The sequence below is a fragment of the Lepidochelys kempii genome, chromosome 18 (genome assembly GCF_965140265.1).
Source record: "Lepidochelys kempii isolate rLepKem1 chromosome 18, rLepKem1.hap2, whole genome shotgun sequence".
Taxonomy (NCBI): domain Eukaryota; kingdom Metazoa; phylum Chordata; order Testudines; family Cheloniidae; genus Lepidochelys; species Lepidochelys kempii.
In genome coordinates this window covers 14,524,877-14,550,903 of record NC_133273.1, presented here as the reverse complement: position 1 = coordinate 14,550,903, position 26,027 = coordinate 14,524,877, and the positions used below count along the sequence as shown (strand labels likewise).

Genomic DNA, 26,027 nt, shown 5'->3' with positions numbered 1-26,027 from the left:
GTGGATCTGTGCAAATAAATATTTGCACTTTATTTTCGTGCAACGATTTTTTGTTTACATCAGGCATTTTGGTGCACCCCTTCCCCCCCCCCCAAAAAAAGCCCAGCCAAACATGTTGGTTGATTCATGTAATACTGATAAATTTGGCACATTGCCCAGTGAAGTTGCACGAATTAGATAACAATACAGTGGCAATCAAGTCCTCTACAGACTGTGTAGCTTGCGTCACGTCACAACTTGAATCTCTTATTATAGATAAGCAATACTTCTCTCCCACCCTATCCCACAAATGCCAAGCACTCCTCTTTATAACATTTTTTTTTGGTCAGATTGAGTCTAGAGCAGTACACGATGCACAACCAAGGTAACCGGAGCAAATCAGTACATTTTGGATGCATCTAACTCCCCTCCCTCCTGCGACACAAAGCAATCCTGATTAAAAGGGAGTCCAATAAAACCATTTCAAGGTAGCCAGTTCTTGTGACAGTATTCACCACTCTCTCATTTTCAGGGTTGTCCTTTGTGGGGAGATAGAAAGTTGGCTAAAACTGGGTGAGCTTTTACCATCCTTATAGACTCATTAAAGTCAGCATTTGTGGTCTGGATTTATTTAATCTTGTTTCATTTCAGCAACTGCTCAAAGTCTGTCGCTTGCCTGGCTCCTTTTCCAGATGTCTGTGAAGCAATCTTGCGAATCGATTGTACTGTTTGTATTTCACAGACAATAAATTCTTCAGAGTCTAGAATTGATTTCACACAGGACCTCAGTGCACTCTCCTAAAGAGACAGTGTACACTTGCCACTGGCTCCCCTTTCCCATTTTGATGAAATCAGACCCCCTTGATGCTGCAGTTAACCACAACTTTGTGTAAATGGGCACATTCTCCAAGGAAAGTGTAAACGCCTTCCTTGTTGCCACCTCCACCAAAGAAAGTTTTCAGAGACCACATTTGTAGAGCGTTCCCTATAGATAGGAGTGCACTTTCCTCCCAAGACTAATTGCCTTCTCTATAGCAACATTGGATGAAGGGGTATAGAGGGAGCATGGACTCGTTCAGCATTTTTCTTAGTTATATCGTTGGAGTCAACTGTTCAGAACCTGATTCTTCATGATTAAGGCTACATTGAGGTCATGGAATCCCTGACTTCCAGAATCCTCCGTGACCGTCTCTGCTTCAGCCCCAGGGGCCGAGGGACTGGAGCTGGCAGCCAGCGGGTCCCCAGGAAGGTTCCAGCAACAGGTGACAGCAGTGACGGGGGCCCCCTTCAAGTTTCCAGCAACAGGCAACAGCCTCCTGAGGGGGCCCTCCTCAGGGTTCCAGCGATGGGCAACAGCCTCAAGTGGAGGGGTGAGGAGGGGAGGGGGCCACCTTGGGCAAGTGGCTGGGGGTGTCCCATTTTCTCTTTGACAGAAATGGTCATCCTGCAGCTCCCAACATCTGTAGGTGAAAGGGGGGGCTTGCTCTGCAGCTGCCGCAGGCAGAGGGGGTTCCCCACAGCTCCCGGCTACTACAGTGGCGGGGGAAACCATGGAGCCACAGCAGCAAAAGTCACAGAGGTCATGGCTTCCATGAAGTTTTATTTATTGCCCGTGACCTGTCCATGACTTTTTTTTACTAAAAATAACCGTGACAAAATCTTAGCCTTATTCATGATTGATTCTTCAGAGAAGATGCTGTATTAATAGCTTTCGACTCAAGCAAGCCTTCTAGAGCAGGTAATGAGCGGTGATGACTTTTTGGGGCTCCTCTTACTGATGTCTCAGCGTGTTCCAGGCTGTAGAATACTAGGGGTTTGGGGCATAGATTGTCTTTTTATTGTTGTAGATGCTGTGCAAACACACAACAACCTCAGTGGGGTCCTGATCCATGATTGGAGCTCCTAAATGCCACTACAATTCAAATAATGCTGCTGGTGGCGATCCTTCCTGCTGCTGTGAACTTGAAACCTTAAAGCAGGATGGAGAGCAAATTGGGTCTTTTGCATTAATTCCCTCTGCCCTTCTCTTCTGAAACTGCTGAGCTGGGGGTGGGTGAACTAGGTGCTTTGAGTGGTATCAATAATTCCATTGAAAGGGGAAAAGCCTTCAGAGGCCTCTGTCAGATTGCTCCCAGGGAGTTGTGTATTGGCTATGAAAACACTGACTGTTAAGGCTAGAAAGAAAATAAATGCCCTGGACAGACCTGGTTAAACTTGCCTGTGGAACCTTTCAGAATGGAAAATGGTCCCAGAAGGGCAAGCTGCTTGTGTGTAAACCAGATTTTGGTGAGTCACCTCAGCTGGAAGCCACAGTCGTGACTATTAAAGTGACAAAGAACAAGCAGTCACTGGATCTGTTTCCTAGGAGACACTTAGCCTCGGAGTTTACACAGAATATTCGGCTCTGCTTTGGGGATGCATTTCAGAAGCTTTCTAATGAGCTTGTTTTTTGGGCTCTGCGGCAAACGTTGCCAGCAGCATTAATGACCTGGAAAGTAAACTTTGCAAAATGGGAGACTTAAACCAAAAGAACAGGCACGTGTGAAGGACCTTTGGAAGCAGGAGCTGTTTGAATTTCCTCGCATGTTTTTCACACGCACTTTTTTTTTTATTAAATAGGAGGGCTGCTACTGCCTTGCAGGCCACCGTACTGAAATCCAAAGCAGCTCCATGGCAATAAAAGTGGCTTTTGCTGATGGTTGAAATATGGTCCACGGATACTTACTAGGGCTCAACCATTATTTTCTTACTTGTAAATGTCCCTCTGTGCCAAGGCTTCTTGCTTGGAATCGAACCCTACACTAGCGATGCTTTTGAGCCAAACTTGTACAAATTGTGCAGGGTCCCCAGGAGGCATCCAAACCATTTTCCCTTTTTTATATTGGTGCCAGCTCATCTCACCCATTTGGGTTTAAACCATGGGAAGGAAAAAATTACGCTCAAGGTCAGGAATTTGGACTGATCTTCACCGGTGTTGCCAACTCGCACTATATTTGGTGGCTGTCTTAAAGCCCCAGCTCTTAGAGTCTCGTGATTGTGACAATCTCAGCTTTCATTTTAGAAGAGTACATTTCTAGCCATCATAATTGCAAAGAAAAGCTTGAAAACGTGATCCAGGTGTAACCTAAAAGCTCAAAACCCAGAAGGCAAAGAGAATGAATCCCAACATTATTATTTATTATTTTATTTTTAAATCTCATGAGTTTTAAAGCCAACTTAGGCTCTGCTATATCAAATGCATGATTTTTTTCAATGCTCGGAATTGACAGTACTGCAACTGCAGTGTTCTGTGCTTCTGCTTAGGAGGCCTAAACCAGAATTTGTAATGCCTGGTCAGACTAGACTCCAAGCTGCGTAACAGGGAGTGTATGCTTCCCCTTGGAAGGAGGAATGTGTAGGTTCCTACTTCTGGAAACTAGTCCTCACCCTCCCCCCATGCTCTGACCATGTGTTCTCCTGTCCCCCTTTTCCCCAAAAAATACTCTCACAGTCCTCCAAAAAGAGCGTGTGGGGCAGTTCCACTCTAGTCTTTATCTCCCCATTCCTCCCTCCCATGTGGGGAAATCTGCATGGTTCTCTGATTCTCATAGGGTCCGGGCAGCCCCTGCGTCACTGACTCAGGACTAGGAAAGCTCAGTCTCGCGCCCACCGCAGAGTGGGCAGGGAACACCACCTCCTATGCTCGTTAGCCCCCACAGGTGACCCATTTGAAGGGGTGCACCATTTAGCAAGGCCTCTCAACCCCATACACCTTTGCTTCTCAATGAAATCTCCACTTCCCTTCAAATGTTCCCCCTGAAGGAATAGCTGTGATAGAATGAATGCTTTTTTTGTCTTTCAGAACTGACTTCTCTTGTGATCTCCATTAACTTTTTTAATAACCCAGCTCCCAATAGTTTTCTAGCAATTGAGCTATTAAGCTGCTCTCATATGACACAAATGCAGATTTGTCTGTAATACCCTTAAGTTCCATTGCATTAGCTTCCTTTTTCAAGTCAATAGCTAAATCAGCCAGCTTTCTACCAAAGAGCACAGCCTGATCGCTAATAGGTTTGTTGTTTAATACTGTGTTATCTTTTACCGCAGTTTTCCTGATCTGTGACTGATGGTTATTATCTACCAGGAGAGGTAGTTGGTGATCTTTATTTTTGTTTTTTATTTTTATTTTTTTAGGTCAATTTTGGAAAAAGAAGGACCAAGGTCGCTCTTCCGAGGATTGGGTCCAAACTTGGTTGGAGTGGCACCATCAAGGTAAAGATCTTAAAGGGTTCAGTTCCATAATAATAAAAAAGTACATTTTAAGGCTGTGGCAAAAAGATTGTACTAAGCATATTATAAATGCTCTGTTTTTATTAAACTAGTCTAAAAACCACCCGAACAGTTCATTTATGAACTAACTGCTGGCCAGTGGTAAGAGCACATAGTCCTAGTAGACAGAAGACCTGAATTCCAATTCCAGCTCTGTCACAGATGTACTCAGTGATTTGGGACAAGTTGCTTAACTTTTATATACCTTAGCTACCCCATCTGTGAAATGGGGCTACTGAAGCTCTTTCCTTGTCATAAAGCAGTTGCAAATCTATGGATGAAAAAAGTGCCATGCAAGTGTGATGCAAATATATATTAAATTCGAGCCATTATTTTTGAGGTGTGCAAATCAAAACTGAATGTGAATTAATCTTACTTAGTACTTGCCTAGCACTTTTCAATTCCTTGTCTGTTTCCTTCTCCTTCTCCCTGGGAGAAGGTGTACGAGCAGACTGAAAGCAAGTGCCTGTTTACAGCGCCTAAAAATCTGGCTATCTCTGGCATATTTATTGGCTTCTGTACATTTTGTTTCTCTGTGTGTGTATCCAGGCTGCTACTTATGATTTTTGCTTTTCATTATCAGTTTCACACACTGTCTTAACATAACTGATCTGCAGAGAGGGAACTTGAGATTGGATAAAAAGAGGGGTTTCTGTTAGTACAAGCCAGTCCTTTATTTTTTTTTTTAAATATGTAGACTGAACCATGTATTTAAATGAATATCAGGAATGGGTGACTCGCTGGGCATAGACGGGGACAATAGAAATAAAGGGGTGCAAAAAATGTGAGATTTACATTAAGACAGACCAAAAAGAAAGGGGGCAGCAAATGTGGGCATGCACAAAGTTCTGGCATGGGGAAAATGGGGCACACACAACACCTGGTGGAGGGGAAATTGGGGGTTCCTAGTTTGGGGGGATAGGGGTGTACACAGAGCCCCTGCCATGGGGGGATGGCACTCTGAACCTCTGGTGGGGGAGAGTGGGAGGAATGGGGGGCATAGCTTCTGCCAACGGAGGAGTGGGGGAACCTCAGAGCCCCTGGTGGCAGGGGGGAGATTGAGAGGGAGGAATGGGGGGCAGGCAGAGCCACTGGCATTGAGGAGGTGAATGAAGGATGTGGGAGTTAGAGCCCTGTACGTAAGGGAGCAGTGAGGAAGTTGCAGGGAGTCCCTGAAATAGAGGGGGTGGCACATGGGAACATGTGGGGTGGAATGGAGGAATGCATGGAGTTCCTGATGTGCACACTGAGCTTGGCCCACAGAAGCTATGAAATGCACGACACCCTAGTTCTAATCCTCTGGCTGTAAAGGCAGACATCCCGGTGCAGGTTGGCAGGCTGAGCCTTTGCAGATGGAAACAATAATGTTGAGGCCCTTCTGAGATCTACCTTGTTGGTCAGGACTATGGGAGGAAAGCAGTGACTGGTTTGAATTGCATGTCTGTAGATTATCCTCTGTTGCAATTTCTTCTCTTCTTCCTGGCACAGGGCGGTCTACTTTGCATGCTACTCCAAAGCCAAGGAGCGATTTAATGGCACTTTTGTGCCCAACAGCAACATTGTGCACATTTGCTCAGCAGGCTCTGCAGGTATGTTATCACATGGAGGGTGTCCCTTTGTCTCCGAGGCTGTCTTGCCATAGTACAAAGGTGCCCAGCCATTCTGCTTCCAGTAATGGGTTATCCGTGGTGATCCTACTCCAGAATCAGTCACGCACCATTTCCTTTCCACTCCACTCTCAAGAACCTCTCTTTATAGAGGGCAATGAAGAAGTTTTATCTATCAGATGGTCCATAATTCTTTCGACATGCTACTCTGTATGGTACACGTACCATCTAGGGCTGCCTAAAGCACATTTCCCAACTAAAGCAGCAGGAAATGTTGGCAATGAAGCATAAAACAGGGAACTGTGTTTGTATTAGTACCCTGTACAATGGCGCCTGATCTGATCGATACCTCTGTATGCTACCATAATACACACGAAGACACAAGCTGTGTATTATGGTGCAGAAATGCCCAGATCTTCCTGAAAATGTTCATTTGGTCTCCCTGGGTTTGTACACCCACTGTGTTGCTGGGCCTCACCATGGAGAAGGGCATTCTTTTCCCAAGGAACATTTATCCAGCAAATGATCTCCATAAAAGATTGAGATCAGGAGAGGTGGCTGAGTTCATGAAACAATGATGTTGGGAAGGGCACCTCTCAGGAATCAAAGTACAGGGACTGTTGAAAATCAACTCTGCTGGACCAGAAACTTCCAGCTCTCTTCAAAACAGGGAGGCAGGAGGCAACTTGGCAAGCTCCTCTATGGATTCTTAAGGAACCCCTCTTTGCAGAACTAGAAGTTAATGTTCATGCAGAGGCTTAGTCATGCAGCTTACTTCTGCAGCTCTCTACTTACACAACTGAGTATCCGTTTCAACCAGGGAGGAATTAATTCCAAACAAGGGTTGTTTTTACCAGTTGTATAACATAGTTGTGGGACGCTCTGACAAGGATACTTTCAAAGTCACCGTAAAGCATTTGGAAGGTGAGAAATAAAACTCTAGAGGAGCCTGCCAGGTGAATACCCACATAAGATATGTACATGCTGTAGTCACCCCACATAAAGAAATGCCTAACAACTGGTATACCGCAGAGGGTCCAATATGTCACAAATTCTGAAGAGTACTGGATGGATTACCCAGTGGAACAAGGAATTTAAGCTGGGATTTTCAAATAAGACTATGGGGCTTTCCAAGGGAGTTGGGCACACAAGTCCCTTAGGCCTGCTCTGTCGACGTTTTTACACAAGTAAAACAATGTTGGGGAGGGGGGTTCGGGGTGGGGAGTAGTAACTATTTACTGAAATACTTACACTGTTATAACTCCTAGTGTTGGCACAATTATACCAATATAAAGGTGTCTTATTCTGGACTAGTTTATTCTCCTTCCCATACAGGAATAAGATTTACCAGAAAAAAAACAAAACACTTTTGTACTGGTGTAAATGCATCCCACTAGGGGGCTTGTAGTGCTAGACTATACCGGAATAATTCAAGCGGTACAATTAGAGTATAGACAGGGCCTTAGGCTCCTTTGACAATCCTAGTCTTAAAGAAATCTTACCCTGTGTTATACACCAAGCACTGCAGTTCTTGAGCAGCGACCAGCAATATGTCGTCATTCCCTCAGCTGGGGAAAGAAACCATTTGCGTGTTATAATAAGTGCCTTTGAAACTGAGACTTAAAGATTTAAGGGGTGGGAAGAGGTGAAGTTACTAACCTCTCATGCAGCACAATATCAAGTGAATGTGCTAGTGCTCAAGTGTATTTCATCTTGCTTATGTAGGAACCCTTTTAATGTGGAAAACTTTGTGTACATTTCTTCTGAAAATACGTTTGCCATTTGCAGATGAGGAGGAGGAGGTTATGCTGATGCTCCTGTGAACAATAAGGAAAGGTGCAATTTAATTGAAATCAGCCAATCCCCAATCAGAATGGTTTTTAAATCAGCTATTCTTTGTAGTCTCTCTCTTTGTCAGTGTTGGGATGGTACTTTGCTGTTCTGGGAGAATTTACCTCAGGATGACTGCACCAGTTTACTCAGACCTAAGTCACCTAACTGCCCATTAAAAAACATTCTCAAATTATTTCAAGCATGGATGGGTTCAGTTAAGGAGATGGCTCAACAGCACCACCTAGAGTCTTGAACTATCTGGTATGGATGATTGGTTCATGGACAAGTTAATAAATTATTCTAAAACCAATCAGTAAATATTAAATCTTATAGAAAGATTGTTTACAGCAACCCGGGCTACATAATAATACCAGTGCTGAGTGCTAACAAAATCCTACGGTAGAGAGAATGAATACCTCATAAGGGGAACTTGCTATGATTCTGTAGCAGTGTGTTGATTCCAAACTGACTACGTCCCTCCCTATACTTCCTGTTCTGAAATCTCTAAATAGAATCTCGCCTATGGGACTACAGAGCATTAAAGCTTAGCAATTGTCATGGTTATTGCAGCAACCAATCCCTCTTAATTACGCTGTTTTTTTGTTTTCTTTGTCTTTCAGCTTTTGTCACAAATTCCCTGATGAACCCTATATGGATGGTGAAAACCAGAATGCAGCTGGAACGGAAGTAAGTGACTGAAAGAAATCGGGTCATCTTAGTTGAGAGGAGCTCCAAAACACACGTTCTTGCCCCTTCCATCTGTGGCTCTGGCATCCCTGACAAAGCGCTTTTCCTATTCCCTGTCCCAGTCAACCCCCATACCCTTTAAGTCCCTGTCCTGTCAGATGACCAGGGTACAGCTTAAGCCTATCAGTTTTGTACCTTAATTTGACAAGAGGGGTCACTACTGAGGAGGGGAAGGATGGTCCAATTGGTGCTAGCTTGGGATTCAAGACCCACGTTCAGTTCCCACCTCTGCCCCAGACTTCTTGTGTGGCCTTGGACAAGTCACTAGTCTTTTTCTCTGCCTCAGTTCCCCATTTTTCCCACCTCACACACAGTGGTGTCAAACCTAAGTACATGAAAGATTGTGCGGCACTTGTATGACCCCCATTACCGAACTATCCAAGCACCGAAGAGAAATGCTCAGGGTGGGTTCAACGAGGTAAAGGTCAGGACTGAGGATGCAATGTGTGTCCCCTCTACGACAAAAAAAGCATTAATATTGGCCCTAAATCATACAGAAGTAGGTTCTATATTCTCTTCGGCTAGTTCAATAATACAAGCCCCTCCGTAACTGCCCATTAGCTATGCTCTGAACAATGTGAAGTTTTTTTTAAAAATCCTATCATTGAGGTTGTTTAATTTCATAGAACACTATAATGGCAATAAAAGGGTCCCCTTCAGGGGTTTAAAGTCCTTTGGCTCCCCCTTCAAGACTCTATTACTCTCAACCACATGTTCTAGAGACAGAGGATAGTCTTACGTAAAAATTGATAGTAACAGCTTGGCGCTGAATGATTCACATCCACCGGTGGATGTGAAAGCCATGAGGGATTCTAGCACAGTGAGAGCTCTGCTATAGTTAAGGTTACATTAATAATGTGACTCTTTAAAATGGCAATTTTTTTCCCAGGGATATGTTTGGTGATAGATCAGAAAGATCCTTAAGATACTGAGATTACTCACCAAGAAGTACTTGAAAATATGTTGGTTTACGCAGTTTATAAATTATTTAAAAAGCCTAACTCCAGTAGTTCACTAGGTGGCACCTTTGAACCTAAATGCTGCTTGTTACCTGAAGAATCATTCCACAGACAGACCTTTGTCTCTGGCCCCACCCCAACCAGACAAGAAGGAAATTGCTAGTTCAATAAAAAGCAATGCTCCCTCCATAGTACTGTTATTAAAGCACTAAACTATGACAGAGGAGCCAGGACTGGCGCTGAAAAGATTAGCACAGGCATGTATTAGCTGACTGGAAAAGGCAAATGTGCACAATTAGCATTACAGTCCTGCTACTGGCATTTGAAATGTGACTACAATGCCAAAAGCAATGAAAGGAACATTAAAAGTCTCTGCACAGCATTCCTAGAAAATTCCTGCAGCTACACTTAGCAGAGAGCTGTTCTTGTTTCTCCTGGATCACTTTTCATTTGTAATGTCTGTGCAGATTTTTGAACCTCTTGAGTTTTGCCTTGTTCTAACCCTGTTTTAATTTGCTCCCTTTAGAGTCAGGGGTTCAAAGCCGATGAATGCTTGGCAGTGTGCTAGATACGTTTACCAGACAGAAGGGGTCCGTGGTTTTTACAGAGGCTTGACGGCCTCCTATGCTGGGATTTCGGAGACCATTATCTGCTTTGCTATTTATGAAAGTTTAAAGAAGCACCTGAAGGATGTCCAGCTGCCCCCTTCCCCTACTAATGGGACCAAGAGGAACTCCACAAACTTTTTTGGACTGATGTTTGCTGCTGCTGTTTCTAAGGGCTGTGCCTCCTGTATTGCTTATCCGCATGGTATGTTAAAACTCTCCATTTACCAGTACAGTAGAACAGCTGTTGCCTTTAGTCTGTATTATTCTATGGCTGACAGTGCTGTAATATTCTTATTAATCTGGATGTCTGCAGATGCCATGTTACTGCAGTGACTGTCTATGTACCCAGATCTTCAGCATTGTTCCCCTTACTCCTTGCTAGCTAAACAGCTGATTGCTGGGACTTCCTGAAGGAGGTTCGCTACAGAAAGCGAACTCTTCTCCCTCCCTTCTCTTGTTCTTCACTATTAGCCTCATCCAGCTCCTCACAGGTCTTTGGAGCATGAGTGTGTTTTTCATTTTTATTAGCTCACTTTGAGTGCCACATAAATGACTGGAGGTAAGTGCTTTACAGAACAAATAGACTATTGTTTCTGTCCTGAAGAGATGCATCAAGGGAGAAGGGGGCTGGGGAATGACAAGGTTGCAGCATTTGGATTATGCTTGTCATTGTGGTTAAATAGATGCCGCATCCCACCTCTTGTAGGCAGCTCAGTAGAGGGGTTTAGCAGGGATTTGGCCTAGCCATCACCATCCCCTCAGACAATGAAAATTGATGGGAGTTCCATACAGAAGGGGTAGCACGGAGAAGGCTGCTAAAGGGAGAGATGGAAACAGGGCAATGAGGCTGGTCCTAAAATGCCAAAGATATTCTCTTCCTTATCCGGCAGTATTTCTTTACTCCGCTATATGCTGTGCTTTATGGAAAAATTATTCTGATTCCCTGCACATCTCTCTCTGCCAAATTCTTTCCTTCCTTTTAAAATCAGAGCCCTAGATACTGGCTGTTAACATGGCTTGAATTCTTAGTCTGATACCCTTAGATGCTACCATGAAAATGCCAATCTGGGCTTTTACCTCATTCTTGGCACTCACTTTTAGGCAACAGATCACATCACAAATGGAAGAGAGCCAGGGGGGAGAAAAGACCATGAAATCCGATTCACCAAACCATTGACTAATTTAGTTTTAGTCAGAAACTAATTCTATTCCAGGCCTTCCTCTTCCTTTTTTAAATTGTCCTCGGTACCTTGTTTAATGAATGCAACTCCATAGAGATTTCATAGTGCCATCAATGCTCTGAATCTATAAGAAGCCTTTCTCTGCCATAGCTCTCCAGACAGATTAGATGAGGCCAGTTTTTATTGCAACTGTACAGAGACTGTTTTTGACTTCCATCATACCTGAACAGTATATAAATTTATGTGCAAATGAGTCAGGTAAGAAAAAAAATCTAGGGTGACTTGTCCAAAGAGAGCCTGATTCTTGTATAAATGTTTTGATTTATACAAATTACAAGTGGCTCCTATCTAAGGGAGTAGATGCCGCTGCCATAAAGCTAAACAGCCCACACCCCATGCAGATATCCCCCCACCCCAAATCTGATTCCTTTCCAAAGCTGCCCACCACAGCAGCCCACACAAATTGATGCATCTTGCAAGATGTTCTGAAGTTCAATGGAGCCTGGCTATTTTGGAGCAGAGGAGGAAGCTAGTTTCAGAGTGGTGGGCCCCTCACAGAAAGCACTGTACTGCAAGCCGCCTCTCTTGTTCAATCAATTGGAATCCAGCCCAAATGCATCTGTCGATCACAGCTATGGCCTTGAACAACACTGTAGCTGTGCCAAATCAGAAGTGGCTTCCCTCTGTTTCATCGTAAGTAAATGCCACCAAGCCACAGCTCACACCATACACCAGCTTGAGGAGAGCACAGGACATACTTAACTGTGTACCCCCTTCCCAAAGCACAGTGTGGGGAATGTGAGCAGAAACAGAGGAGGTAGTCAGCTGACTAACAGCTGTCATGAGCAAGCCATCCATTTTTTGTGCAGTTTGGTGTTTACATGGAAGTGGAAAGCCAATTTTAACTTCCTGCCTTGCCTGACGAGCAGTGCCTGCAGGACTCCAGGGTTTGTAGGTGAGCGGATTATCCAACAGGCATCTCACTTGTCCAGGGTAAGGTTCTGGTTGCCCTAAGCTATGCAGGCTCTTTCCGAAACCTGTATGTGTTTCTGCGCTGGGGGATTTGACTGGAGACACTAACCTAGTGCTCTGTTTGTTCCCCCCCAGAGGTCATACGGACAAGACTGCGAGAGGAAGGCACAAAATACAAGACTTTCTTTCAGACGGCTCGTCTGGTAGCACGTGAGGAAGGCTACCTGGCTTTCTATAGAGGACTCTTTGCGCAGCTCATCAGGCAGATACCAAACACAGCCATTGTGTTGTCCACCTATGAGCTAATTGTGTACCTGTTGGAAGACCGCACTAAGTAGCAGAGCCAGGGAACATCCTTTGGAAAATAAAAACTGACTTGAGCAAATAGCCATTTAAGAGACTGATACAGGTGATGAAGATGGAGAATAGCTATGAGTCTCTGATCACCTGCTGGACACTTTTTTCCTTTTGGATTCATGCTTTCTGGAAGGGTTCAACTCATTAACGTTAATAGTTAATTAAACTTTTTAACTTAAGGAGAGATGATTCAGAATTAAACTGCTACTAAATTAAATCATGCATTTAATTTATGTATGTTTTGTTTGTCCTTTTCTTTAAGCACAGGTATATGTGGCATATATGTACCTGTGCTATTGAGATGTCTCTTGGATTGATAGTCATTAAAACTGTATTGAAGTGGGAGAGGAACTGGTTTGGCGTCTGAAACTGAGACCTACCACTGGTGTGTCACACTATTGTTTCCCAGAAGTACTGAGGCCTGAGACTTTTCAGTGTGCTTCATGGCTGATTCATGGGTGTAATACTCATCATTCCTGTGATCTTTCAGAATGGGGTACTGAGCACAGTGAGGCAGCTTTGTAACTTGCAACTCGACCAGTATAAAATGTTCATGCCGGAATTTCCTGGATAAGCCACTATGTTGGAAGACATTCCTGTAAAGGCTAAGCAAAATAGCTCCCCTGAGATAAACTTAAATCATACTTGGGAGGGGCACCTCATTTAATGTTTGCATCATTTAAGTCTTCTCTAATCTATTACTTTCCTCATCTCCAGTGGGTGACTTCTTTTCTGAATGGCATGGGGGAATCAGTACAAATTCTTCGAGGTATGAAGCCAACTCTAGAGCTCCACTTTCTGGTGCAATATCTAGGAGCTAAACAGTTTTAATTGGTGATATCAATAATTATTATTAATCTGATTTGCCCCGGGAAATAGAAACTTGGGGATTGGAATGGAATCATGCACATTTTACCTCCTGATAACCCTTGCTACCTCACTGGGCTAAGTAAAAACCATATAAAGTTATGTAATGAGACTTTAAGGAAACCATGTATGAAGTTAAAAATGGAGAGAGACAGATCTCCTACTCCAGTACAACCTATTGGACTGTTCTCCCCCCCCCCCCCACTTAATGTAGGTTCAGTAATCTCTTGTGTGCTCCAAAGAGACCGGATTGAATGGCTCCCCCACACACACACACACACTTTGGTCATCTTTCACCACGAGTCAGTGACATAGCTCCTGCCTTTCCATTTTAAATGACGCACCCTGCATAACTCGAATCCTTTCATGGGGCTCTTGAAAGGTGCTTAAACTTAAGCAGTCACGTACATTGTTGTAGCACCCAGCGGCCTAGATATCACTGTCCGGGTATAATTGCTGGGTGTTTCTGGATTATTTTGGGGGGACTTAAAGGGTTACAATTGGTTTTGCCTTTTTGACTGGCCACTGTGTTCTTGTACCCATTAGTGTAATTTGCTTTGACAGCTGAGACAAATGCTACAGCGCAAGAAAGATCATCTTCTGTCTTTTCTACAGTGGAACTGAACAACTGAGCTCCTCGTGACTTCAGCAGGTGTTGAATTCTTGGGCATGCACCAGTGTTTACTTCTCTAACTTCACCAAGAAGCAAACCCAGACTTCGGAGTGTGTTACAAATAGTTAGGAAAAAGCCCAGGAGTGAGGCTAGGGCTCTAGAATCCTGTCTGCTTATAAAAGGCTAATGAGAATAACCATGATGGTTAGAAATGTACTTACTGACCCACTCTGTCTCTGTACTAGAATGCCAATCTGGATGCTAACAGTTAAGCCCCCCTTGAGGACAACTGCAGAGGTAGGAGGAAGTGAAGCATATGTACCCTATAGATGAGGCCCAATGTAACTATAGAAGAATTTATTAAATCCTACAGTGGTTCATTGGCAAGGAGAGAATGTAACATTTAATTTGAATTTAAAATTAAAAAAATTGAAAGTTGAATAAACTAGAAATTGTGAAAGGACTCTTAAAATAGTTTTGCTTCTTGTCTCTCTTCTAAAACCCTTGTGGGACTCTAAACTGTCAGTTTTGAAAACCAAAAGATTTTTGCTGCTTATTCCTTCAAAACTTGAATCTGAGATCTGCTTTCTTAAATTATTCCTGTTTTTCATGTACATTGGCTCCCTTTTACAGCATTGGTCAAGTGTCTGAGCTGCTGGTGCTTCCCTTTTAGAAAAAGGGAAACTAGTGGTTTGCTTGAAGCTCAAAACTTGAGATTACAAACAGGGTTTTTTAAAATACCTAAGCCTGTTCAATAAGGTGTTTTGGATTTTGTTTTTACTAATGACCTTGGCAAATTATTTGATGGTGATTGAAAGTATCATATTGACAGCTGTTGGAAGATGAATTCAAGTTTAAATTATTCCCTCCCCTTACACTAAAATCCAAAAAGTTCAAAAGTCTAAGACCCTAATCCTGTAAAGATTTATACACATTTAATGTCATGCTTTGTGAGTAATCTCTCACTGAAGTCTGCTTCAGTAAGTCTAGGCCTAACTCCATTATTGGAGGAAAGGACTGGAAATAGTTCAAGGGACATTCATGTTAAAATACTCTAAAAAGGCAGGGGAGTCCTTTTTATGATGAGATGTTTGTGTTTTTTCACAATTGATGTGGTCTTTTTAAAAATTCATTCTGTTTAGGTAATGAAAATATACTAGTCAATGTCACTTGTTTCACTTCCAGGTTCTTGCTTCCTAACACCATGTTGCAAATACTGGGTAATATCCTGGCCCCATTGAAGTCAGTGGCAAAACTCGCATTGACAACAGTGAGGCCAGGATTTCACCCGTTGTAGGAGAATGGTTAAAACAAGCCGTACGGTGGTTCAGGATACCAGTTTCTGTAAGTCTAATTTTTGGGGTAGCTCTGATGGAATTGATGGTGAGAGGATGGATCAGGTGTAGTGTCCTGGCTCCTCAGAAGGCTGTTTGCATGACTGGTTATATATTATGGTCGTGCCTAGAGAAAGTGGTGCAGTCTTGATCTGTCACTTCTTTTTCCTCCTCCTGAAAAGTAGCTGATTACCTCCAACTTTGAAGAGTTTGTGTATATTCATTCCATTCTCTATTCCCCTTTTCTTTCATGTTCTGCCTCATCCCCACCTGTCTTTGTGGTCCTGTTTCATTTTTAGTAAGTACTCATGTGGAAGCAGCCTTGCTTCGTAATTATGAAGTGGGTAGATATCTCTTGTACAGTTGGAAGTAAAGGAGGCAGAAATTATAAGCAACTTGACCAATGCCAGAAGGAGGGAGTGTGTCAGAGCTAGGATTAGAATACAGGTGTCTCAGCCAAATTTTCTGATTTGTCCATTGATTCTGGGGGCCCAGGTTTTGAAACAGCTTGGTCTTTGGTTTTCAGAAGTTCTCACACCTGGAATTTTCTTTGATGTCAGTGGGAACTGTGGGTACTTAGCACCTCTGGAAAACTAGGCCAAATACAGGTGTCCAGAAGTTGAGAAATGTAAAACTAGTGCTGGTTTCTTAAAAGCAGCCCCTCTTGTTGATCCTAGGCTGCACCTCTCTATTGAACTGACCCTCTTTATAGCCAAAGAGCTGTCCCACTTCCAGCCAGCCAGAAGCTGCAGCCCAGGTGCCACTTCCATTTCACAGCTGTGTACTGGGCAACATCATCTATTAAATTCAGGGGGGAGGGGGAAGGGAACCAGCCTACCTGTATCAGAAGGCCCCTCCCCCAGCCTGAGGGGAGGAAGCACTAAATCCAAGGTTCAAGTCAAGCAGGGGACAAAGAATGATTCAACAGGGTCAAAAGCAGGGGACCAGAGGGGTGCTGGGAAATAGCAGCTGAGCCAGCACTTTGGTCACTGCGGCTCTAACAGAGCAGACCTCGTTAAGAGGAGCTGTGCCTAACTGCTGGGCTGAGGAGGACTGAGAGGCTAATCAGGCTGTTAGGCAGATGATACAAAAGGCACAGGAAGAAAGTGGGATGGGAGAGACTGGTCTTCCCTGCTTGCCTTGGGAGCTGAGGGCTCCATAGGACTGTTGGAGGGAGGATATGGGGGTGGTGCAGACTAATATTGCAAATAAACAGCACTGGGTGTTTTACCTGAAAAGGCCTCTGAACTGTCTGTGAACTTGAGCGGGGGCTGGGGGGGGGTTGCCACACGTGGGGGCTTGTCTGGGATCGTAGCCAGCGTGAAGGTTTGGTGGCCTGGATGATGGAGGAGACCCTGCAATGGCTGGTGAAACAGAGAAGACCCTGCAAAGTTTCCAACAAGCCTATTGCATGGAGAGGCAGGCCTTACAGCAGAAAAGCTTGCCAACATGTCACAGCAGCTCCTACAGAAAGTGGTGAGTCCTGTGATGGGGGATGGTAAACCAGACACAGGGCCTAGGGCCTACATAAGATAGGCCCTGCTGAGGATCCTGATGCATTCTGGGTACTTTTGAGAGGGTAGGTATGGATGCAGGTTGGGATAGGGGAACCTGGGCCCTGAGGCTGGCTCCCTATCTGTGGGGAAAGCCCAAGCGGCCTATATGGCTCTGAATGAGGCTTAAGCCACGAATTACAAGGCAGTGAGGGGAGCCATTCTGGAGCGGGTGGGGCTGCCCACTGAAGTTCCACTGAAAGTTCTGATCTGCAAGGCGGGCTGGGGGTTTATGGCCCTGGGCATTCACCCAAAGGCAGATGGACTAGGCCATCTGCTGACTGAGACCAGACACCCAAACTGGGGGGCGGGGAATAAGGGAGCTCTGGTGCTAGAACAGTTCCTTCAGGGCCTTCCTGAGAATAACCAAGTGTGGGCCAGGAAGCATCTACGGGGTCTGATGGATGCGGCCATAATATTAACTGAGGAATGCACAGAGGTGGACTTTCCCACAAAGGGAGGATTACCATATAGGGATCTGGAGCATGGGAGGCAGACCAGAGACCCTCAGCAGGAAGGGGATAGAGAGACAGGTGACAGGGACACACGCAGGGATTGCCTGTACATGGACTGTGGTTTTGCTGAGTTTTGTAGCTGGGCCAAAACTAGAGAAAAGCAATGGACAAACTGTCCACACTTCAGTTATGGTGGGAAGGAAACTCTCTGGAGGGGACTTGTGGATACAGCCTCAGCTTGCTCTCTGGTCTGGAGGGAGCTGGTGAAGTCTTACTGGATGATTCTAGGAGCAACTAGGAACATAGTGAGTCCATGGGGATAAGAAATGCTGCCCTATGGCCTGGGTGCGCCTTGAGGTCAGTGGGAGGTTTTGTTGGAAACAGGTTGGGGTAGTGGACGGGCTGTCCTATCTGGTTGTATTGGGCACTGACTGGAACCCCTTCCCAACAGGGAAACAAGGCGGTATAAGGAATCCCAGGGTGGGGAAAAAGAAGCCAGAGGAAAGAGAAGAGAATGAGCCCGAAAGAAAAGCAGTAGAAGCCTCTAGACAACAAAGCGTAAGTCAGAAGGAAAGGAGAGTCCTTCAGGAAACTGAGGGTGCGGGGATAGGAATTAAGGAAGGAGGTACAGGGGAAATAGCCTGAACTCCTTAGTAGAGCCTGATGGACCTATGAAGTCCCCTGCTCCACAGCCCCAAGGAGAAGAAACCCAGGCATGGTTTTGAGGATTTGGAGAACCCGAGGCCCCGAGTGAGCAGTGGGATAAAGAGAGTAACCTTGATCCGTTGCTAGATACAAAGGGAGAGAATCTTGTGAGCCATTCCCCCAGGTGCCCATGCTGTGAAGACTTGTGGGCTAAGCCTGAGCTGTGGGGGTATCCTCCTCCCACAAAGTGTGATTTCTGTGGGTGGAAAATGAGCAGACTCCACCAGGGTGACCCAGATGATTACCCTAGGGAGAGAGAGAGACTCCTACATGGAGGCACCTCTGGTAAGGGATGGTGGAGGAGGGGGTAAGGAGGTGTGTGACAGACTGCTGGGTACAGCAGTTCTAATTCAATACTTGAGAGCAGACCTCATTAAGAAGAGCTGTGCCTAACTGATGGGCTGAGAACTGCGAGGCTAATTAGACAGATGGTACAAAAGGCACAGGAAGGAAGTGCAGGGAAGCAGACAGGAAGAGTGCTCTTTCCTGCTTGCCCCAGGAGCGGAGGGTTCTCCAGGACTGTTGGAGTGGTGCTGTGTAGAGTATATGGGCGGTGGAAACTAATATTGTAAACAACCTGCACCCAGTGTTCGTCCAGGCGAAAGGTCTCTGAGGAGGACGTGGACTTGAACAGAGGCAGGAGAGAGAGGGCCCTGCCCCAGTTACTCTTCCATCAAATTACTGACTCTAGCCATAGGCTCGGAAAGCCAGTGCTGGGCTGATGTAGAGGAGACCGGTAACTAACCTGCATTTGTCAAGCAAAACTAGCATACTTTCATGTCATTTTTCTCTCAAAGACCAGAAACTTATTGAAAAACCGAGATTTACCTTGCCAGTCTGAAAACCGGAGGGGGTTGCAGCCCTGGGTCTTTCCATTGTTTGCAAGCCCCAGGGTAGTAGATAAGATGAAACATTTCCCATGAGGAAAGGGAACAGGGTCACTCTTCACAGTCCAAGCTGAGGGCAGTGCACAGAATCAGTTCGTACAAGCCGCAGCCTGGATCTTCAACATTTTCTGACTCTCACTCCCCTAGCATCTGCACCCCAGGTAGGGAACCTGCTCGGACTTGGAGAGGGATTGGCCCCCTGCCCGTCCCTCTAACACGACCTTCTCCGCCGCCTCCCTGGCTCCGCACGATCTTAACGTTTCACAACCCGTCTCTCCCCAGCTGCCCTCCTGGTGCGTGCAGCGACCAATCCGTGCGGCTGTCGGACCACTGCCCTCTTCTTCCTCCCTGCCAGGCCGGCCGCTGCGCGCTTGAATCACACACACGCCCGCCTTCCCTGATTCACAGCCCCCCCTGGCACGACATTGGCCTTTCACGCTGCCTCCTCCACTCCTACGCCCACCTCCGCCGGCCAGCCGCTGCAGACGCAGCAGCCGGGGGCCGCCTCCGAGGCATGAGTCACTTGCACGCTTCCCCCCTCCGCCAAGCCTCCGCGATCCCCGCCCGCCCCCTCTGCCCGCCGCTGATTGGCGGACCGGCGGGCGCGCGGCGGGGCGGAGGGGCGGCCGGCGGCGCTTACAAAGCGCGGCGGCGAAGGTCACAGGCGGCGGATCGGCTGGCGAGGGAGCGCGCGGAGGGGCCCGGGCGCGTTCTCCGCGCGGCTACTCCGCCTTCGGGGCGGGCGGGCCGTTACCGGGCCGTTACCGGGCGTTCCGCGGGCCGCTCTCCGGCAATGGAGGCGGCCAGCGCGCTGCTGGCCGGCTGCCCGGTCGCCGGCCTGGCCGGGGGGCTGGGGGTCACCGTCTGCGCCGCCGCCGCCGCCGGGCTGCTCCTCTGCAGGATCGCGCGGAGGTAAGGGGCGGCCTCCTCTTCTGCCGCATGGGCGCGGGAAGCGGAACCGCGCCGGCCGGCCCGCTGCCGCCGGGCTCCTCCCGTAGGCGCTCCGCCGGGGAGCGGGGCTTTCCCTGCTGCCTCGCTTCCCCCCCCCCCCCCCCCGCGCGGGGCTCCCTTTGTGCGGAGGCGGCGATGGGTGCCTGGGTCCTGCCGCCGCGGGAGGCGGGGTGCGGTCGAAGGGGGAATCCGGGAAGTGGACCGGGGTCCCGGGCGCTGCCGCCGCGGCGGGTGGCGCTCTTGCGGGCGCGTGGTGGGGCCGGCTGGCCGGGCGGGACGGGGGACGACGCGTGGAGGGGACCGTGCTCGCCATGCGGGTGGCTGAAGGAGAGAGACTGAAGGGGCAGGAAGCCCGGCGCCCTCTGCTAAGCAGGGGAGGAGGCGTAGCTCTCCCCCGAGCTTGTCACTGGCGCACAGGCGGCAAAAGAGGAGAAAAGACCCCGGCCGCTGGGAGCTTTGGCCCCGACCGGGCTGGAGTAGGAAGGACAGATGCTCACGGGACTAGGCGGTCCATAAACCGTCGGAGCTGTCCTGTTCGGGTGCCGTGGCCCTGTCTGACCCCCCCCCCGGGTATTTAGGCTCTAAAGAGGCTTGGGAGGATGAGATTTGATCGAAAAATGGCTATAAAGGTCCGTTTCACCGTAAACCGTGTGGGGGGGGGAATATATTTCCCTGGATTATCAACATTTGCAGCTAAGGAAGATGATGCTTCAGCACTTTTTAGTTTGATTTAGTAGCCGCCTGCTCCGAATATTTTGACGTGATGTTGACAGCTTGTGTTTTAACAGTTACAAAGCTTTGGCAGTCCACAAGTAGTTATGTCCCCTGCCGTTAAATAATTAGTGTCTGACCCCCCCCCCGTTCATTTTCCACACCTGTAAAAAGTTGAAAACATGCTTAAAAATGGGTATTTGTCCAAATTCTTAAAAAATAAAATCCAATTTTGTCCAGTCTAGTTGTAAGCTCTTTGCGGCAAACACTGCGTCTTTATGTGATTGTTCAGTACCAAGCATGGGGATGCCTCAGTTGCTACTGGGACTTTTGGGTCTTACGGTAAAATTGTGTGTGATTAAAATATGTGGAATGGGTAGGAACGCAACTGAGAAGGGCATTTCTGTCTTTTTTTTTAATTTCTTCCATAATTTCAGTATCTGTCTAGGAAACAAAATTCCGAAATGGGCAAAAGTTTGAGCTGTTTGGGAGCAGTTATTTGTAGGGGGATAGCCGGATACATTTTTTTCCCCGTCCCCAAAACTATTTCCTGTCTTTGTGTTCCATAACTGAACACCAGGCACTTGGCTCTTACAGGAGATACATAAATTCATAAAATCTGAAGTGTCTTCCCTTCCTTCTGTAGATGTGTCAGTGGCTGGCATTTTTTGTGAACTATATTACAATAAGTTATTTACAATAAGTTATTTATCTGTGCACCTGCACTGATGCAGCTGCTCCGCTACAGTGCGTCTGGTGGAGATGCTCTGTGCCGATGGGAGAGAGTTCTCCCGTTGGCATATTAAATCCACCTCCATGAGAGGTGGTAGCTATGTCAGCGGGAGAAGCTCTGCTTCGGTGGGTGTAACTTACATTGCTCAGGAGGGTGGCTTATTTGCACCCCTGAGCAATGAACGTTTTACTCCTGGCAGAATTCTGTGCCAAAAAATTAAAAATTCTGCACCCTATATTTTAAAAGTCTCCATGTTTTATTTGTCAGAATAACACAATATAATCCCTCCAGTTTCAGTTATTTTGATGATTTATTTCAAAATATCTGTCAGCAAGTATGTCTGTAACAATACAGTCAACAACAAAAGATTTCCCCATGAGTAGAGAATTAAAGAAACCTCTATGCTTTTGTTGAGTGCCTGACTCGGTGTGTCACACATGCCAGCTGGACACATCTCGTAGTTGATTCTCACTTTTTTGCCTTGCCCGCGTAGGGGTACCATATTTCAAGTTCCTAAATAGAGGACAATGGCAGGGCGAGGGGCAGTTGGAAGGGGGGCGTACAATAGGGGTGGGTATTCGGAGCATGCTGGAGGGGTGTGTACACTGGGAGGGGGTATTTGGGGGTTGCTGGCCCAGACACTTGCACCTCTTCCCCCCAGAGACCAGCTGCGAGGTGCCCCCAGGCCCAGATGCCCGCACCCTCGCTCCTCCCCAGAGCCCAGCCACAGGCTCCTTTCTGTGCAGCTTCGTTACTGTCCCTCTGCGGAATGCGGTGCAGCCTTCCCTTCCTCACCGTTTGGGAGAGATGGCGCAGCTGGGTCTGCTCCCATCCCTGGGCAGATGAGGATCAGGCTCGGTAGCCCGTGTGTGCAGTCTGCATCCCTGCTGGACTCAGAGCTCTACTTGCTGCAAGGCTGTGGCCCACACAATGCTTCCTTCATTCAGGCCATGCCAGCAACTGCAGCCTGCCCATGCCTCCCATGCAGGCACACTGTGAGCTGGTAAGCTGAACTCTGCCAGGTCCAGCAGCTTTGCAGCGCCTATTTTGCAGGGGTAAAATAAAATTCTACAAAGAACATTAATTCTGCACAAATTCTGCATTGCACATCGGCACAGAATTCACCCAGGAGCATAAATTATATCAAAGTGAGTGATAGTATAGAGCTGGCCTTAGTGAAGACAGTACTATGCTGATGGGAGAGCTCCCATTGGCATAGCTACCGCCACTCACAAAGGTGGATTAACTATGTCAATTGGAGAAACTCTCCCATGTCATAGTGCTATCTACACTGGGTGTTAGGTCAGTGTGTTGCTACGGGGTGTGGATTTTTCACACCCCCTGAGCAATCTACTTATACCGAAGTAAGTTTGGCCTCAGGCTTTGAGATTTTCTTTCGAGCTCCAATATTTTTTTTATTTTTATTTTTTTAAGCAAATGAACAGGCATTATAATGGGGAAGGTGAGAGCTACTTACTTGGTTTGCAGACTTTTGGTTGGTTCATTAGCGGGGAGGCAGGCGTGTATAAGTGCAATGGAACAGAATCCCACTAGGGAAAGCAATGCCAAGATGGTACACTCATGCCATACAGTGGTGCACTATAGCAACTTAGAAAGGTAAGCAGGGGTTAATGGTGCTCTTTAGGCTTTGGTTATTTTTGGTGATTCCTGCTGAATCGAATGGAGTTGTACTGGCCTAAGGAAGCTTTATATACCTTATATACGCTTCTATTAGTTATCTTTTCCCCTTTTTCAGGCTTATTCCTTGAAACATTATTTTCTATAGCCTCTTGTATCTGGGGTGGAGTCAGGATTTGAATTGCACAGTGGGAGCTGAGTTGAATTTGAGAAGCTTAGAACTAGCATAACTTAAAACCAATGTTTGATATGTGCTTTTTGACAAGACACACTTGGTGTAACAGAGCAAACTTGGGCCATCCTATCACCCATACTGTGCTTCACTGGAGTAGGAGACAGTCCCCATGACCAGTGTAAGGTTCATTTACAGTTTGAACTTTCAAATGGAAATAAGACACCTACAGCAGAATAGTTCAGGTTTCTTCTAAAACACGTAGGCTTTATATAAATGAACAAATAGGACAACAGTCAATGTTCCCCCATGTAAAGGACCTGACATTTCCATTTGACATTAAGGGTAGATAAGAAACTGATGGCGTGCAGCTATCTTCCATGAAATAAGCCATGCTTCCATGACCATTCTTGGTGCTGATTTAGCCAAAGTGCCTCTTTGCTTTGCTTAAGTGGCTCAGGTGGAATGTGTTTGTGGAATCCAGAGAATCTTAGAGTTTTTTGAGCCCCTTCTGTACAGGGAAATTACCACTGTTCTGAAAACATTCTCAGGGACTGGTCTTCATAACTGTTTGGGGGGTAACATAGTGGTGCTGAGCACTGCCGGGACAAAGTACTGTTCAAAATTAGGTTTCAGAGTAGCAGCCGTGTTAGTCTGTATCTGCGAAAAGAAAAGGAGTACTTGTGGCACCTTAGAGACTAACCAATTTATTAGAGCATATGCTTTCATGAGCTACAGCTCACTTCATTGGATGCATGCAGTGGAAAATACAGTGGGGAGATTTTATATACACAGAGAACATGAAACAAAATCTATGCTCAAATAAATTTGTTAGTCTCTAACGTGCCCACAAGTACTCCTGTTCTTTTTGTTAAAAATTATTCCACCAGCGCTTCCCAGTCCTCCTATAATTTGCTAACAGCAAAGGGACGATGGGGTGGCAGTGACACTTCCCTACAGAATTCTCTACTGGGCTGGGGGCCTGCAACAGTACCTGGAAGAAGTGTGAATTGTCCAGTACAAATTAATGGGTAGTTAACTCTGAAACCCCTGCTACTAATGGGCCACCCCAGAGCAGCCTAGGTTTCTGAGTGACCCCATCCCACTGAGATGAATGGAGTCATTAGCACTTATAATGTCTGCAGACCTAGATTACACTCACTGGGCATGTCTACATTTGCTCTTCCTGCAGCAGGAAACAGGTTCCTAGCTGCAGTGTAGAGATCCCCTTAAGGAGTTTCTGGTGAAGTTACGGTACTCTAGAGCATATTTCCACTGATGAAGGACAGTTTTTCAAAGCAGTTTCAGGAGTGGGAGGGGTTGGTGTGGATTGGGTACTGAGGAAGACTGATGTAGTCTGAGGGATTGAGAACACTGATTTAAGATGGAGCATTGACTCTCAAAAAGATTTTTTGAAAAAGGTAAATTTGTTAAATACATTTTAAAACTTTGATCCAACTTTGTGTCACTCTAGAACCTTGGAACAGATCCCTTGGAGTCCAGCCTAGGGAAATCCCTCCGTACCCATACTTTCGTCCCTCACTCCTGCCCTGCAATTAGATGGGTAATATCCCACTCACATGCTCTCACCACAAACCATCCTCCCCTCCATGAGGTTGGGATCTTCTGATTTTTGAACCCATTTCCATGGCAACAGATTACAGGGTCATACCAGGGGGATTATTGCTTCTTATCCTGAATAAGCAGGAGGAGCTGGAGAAATCCTGATCCTTTGTGTGAAGGAAGGGTTGATATTGAATTCTTTGTGGCCATTCCGCCACCCTGATAAGGATGCAAATCTGGAGGGGAGAAACAGAAGCATGTTTGTAGGAATCGGAGCTTCCATGCTCTTCCCACAGTAGAGAGTGCTCTTGTACCTATTAGTCTAGTTCTCCTGTGTAGTCTCTGGTACCAGCAAACCTTTGGACGGGACGAAAGCACTCCTTTTCTCCTAGTTTCTCAGAGGCAGACCCAATAGACCCCACCCCTCTTTTGTGCCCACGGCATCCAGTACTATATCATCCTTAAGGGGCTGGTGAGCATGCCCTCTAGCAGACCTGTCTGGAGGAGCCAGAAGTAGACTGAAGTGTGCCTCAAATGGACCTCAAACTCCTGTATGGTGGTCTGCTTGGCTGCTGAAAGGTGAATGCCGGTAGCCCGTGGCTTACTTGGATTGGCCACCTAATCTAAAGGAAGGACATCTCTCTTCTCTTCTCTTCCCCCCCCCCCCCCAATTTTAACAGTGTTCTTTAAGTACCTGTCTTGAATTGAGCACGTTGGGCATTAAAATAAATCTTATTGCCTTAGGACTCTCTCAGGGGGATAGAGGGAAGGGCCTCTCTTTCCTATAGGTCTCTTAACCACTGAAGATTTTCTCTGTGTGGTCTTGTCTTCACTGTGGGGGAGAAGATTCACTCTGAACTAGCATTAACCAACATGAGCTAAAATCCTAGGGAAGACAAGACAGTGCATAGTTTTCACAGAAGTTAGCAGGTCCAGGTAATCCCTAGGCTCCCTCATAGTCTTTAATTGGACCTGCTAATTCATAAGAAGACTACAAACTGCCTTGTCTTCTCTAGGATTTCCACTGGAGTTCAGAATACGCCTTTTTCCCTCTCGTGAAATACCACCGTGTGTGCGATATTTATGCTCCGTTCTCAGCCCTGGGGACCAATGACCTCATCTTACCACAAAGCAGGTATAGCACAACAGCAGCTAGGCACACTTGCTCATGAATGTTTTAATGATGTGGTAAGGAGACCACCTGCTCGGGATCCAAGTCTCATGCCCACTTACTTGTTGCGTGCTCTGCTGAGATTGCCATGAAGGGAACCAGTTGGTACTAGTTATGCTGGTG

The 26,027-nt window shown here is 46.4% G+C and overlaps 2 protein-coding genes and 1 long non-coding RNA gene across 10 annotated transcripts in view; 2 read left to right on the top strand and 1 right to left on the bottom strand.

Moving 5' to 3' along the window:
* Positions 1-12,768, top strand: part of SLC25A33 (solute carrier family 25 member 33) — a 34,292-nt gene extending 21,524 nt beyond the window's left edge. For both annotated transcript variants that reach the window (XM_073316755.1, XM_073316757.1), the window contains exons 3-7: positions 4,153-4,230; positions 5,776-5,876; positions 8,348-8,414; positions 9,960-10,243; positions 12,330-12,768. In XM_073316755.1, coding sequence (XP_073172856.1) covers positions 4,153-4,230; positions 5,776-5,876; positions 8,348-8,414; positions 9,960-10,243; positions 12,330-12,532 — 733 coding nt within the window. In that variant the 3' untranslated portion in view covers positions 12,533-12,768. The remainder of the gene's footprint in view (positions 1-4,152; positions 4,231-5,775; positions 5,877-8,347; positions 8,415-9,959; positions 10,244-12,329) is intronic.
* Positions 1-19,585, bottom strand: part of LOC140900113 (uncharacterized) — a 33,780-nt gene extending 14,195 nt beyond the window's left edge. For 2 of the 3 annotated variants that reach the window (XR_012155563.1, XR_012155564.1), the window contains exons 1-3: positions 18,907-19,585; positions 7,554-7,711; positions 7,397-7,462 (exon numbers count right to left, since the gene is read on the bottom strand). This is a non-coding gene — a long non-coding RNA (uncharacterized lncRNA). Of the gene's footprint in view, positions 1-93; positions 7,463-7,553; positions 7,712-18,906 lie in introns of those variants that run through there. The other variant, XR_012155562.1, reaches the window with a different exon arrangement.
* Positions 19,540-26,027, top strand: part of TMEM201 (transmembrane protein 201) — a 52,669-nt gene continuing 46,181 nt past the window's right edge. For 2 of the 5 annotated variants that reach the window (XM_073316754.1, XM_073316753.1), the window contains exon 1: positions 19,540-19,877. In XM_073316754.1, the coding sequence (XP_073172855.1) occupies positions 19,759-19,877 (119 nt within the window). In that variant the 5' untranslated portion in view covers positions 19,540-19,758. The remainder of the gene's footprint in view (positions 19,878-26,027) is intronic. The other 3 variants (XR_012155561.1, XM_073316750.1, XM_073316751.1) reach the window with 2 other exon arrangements.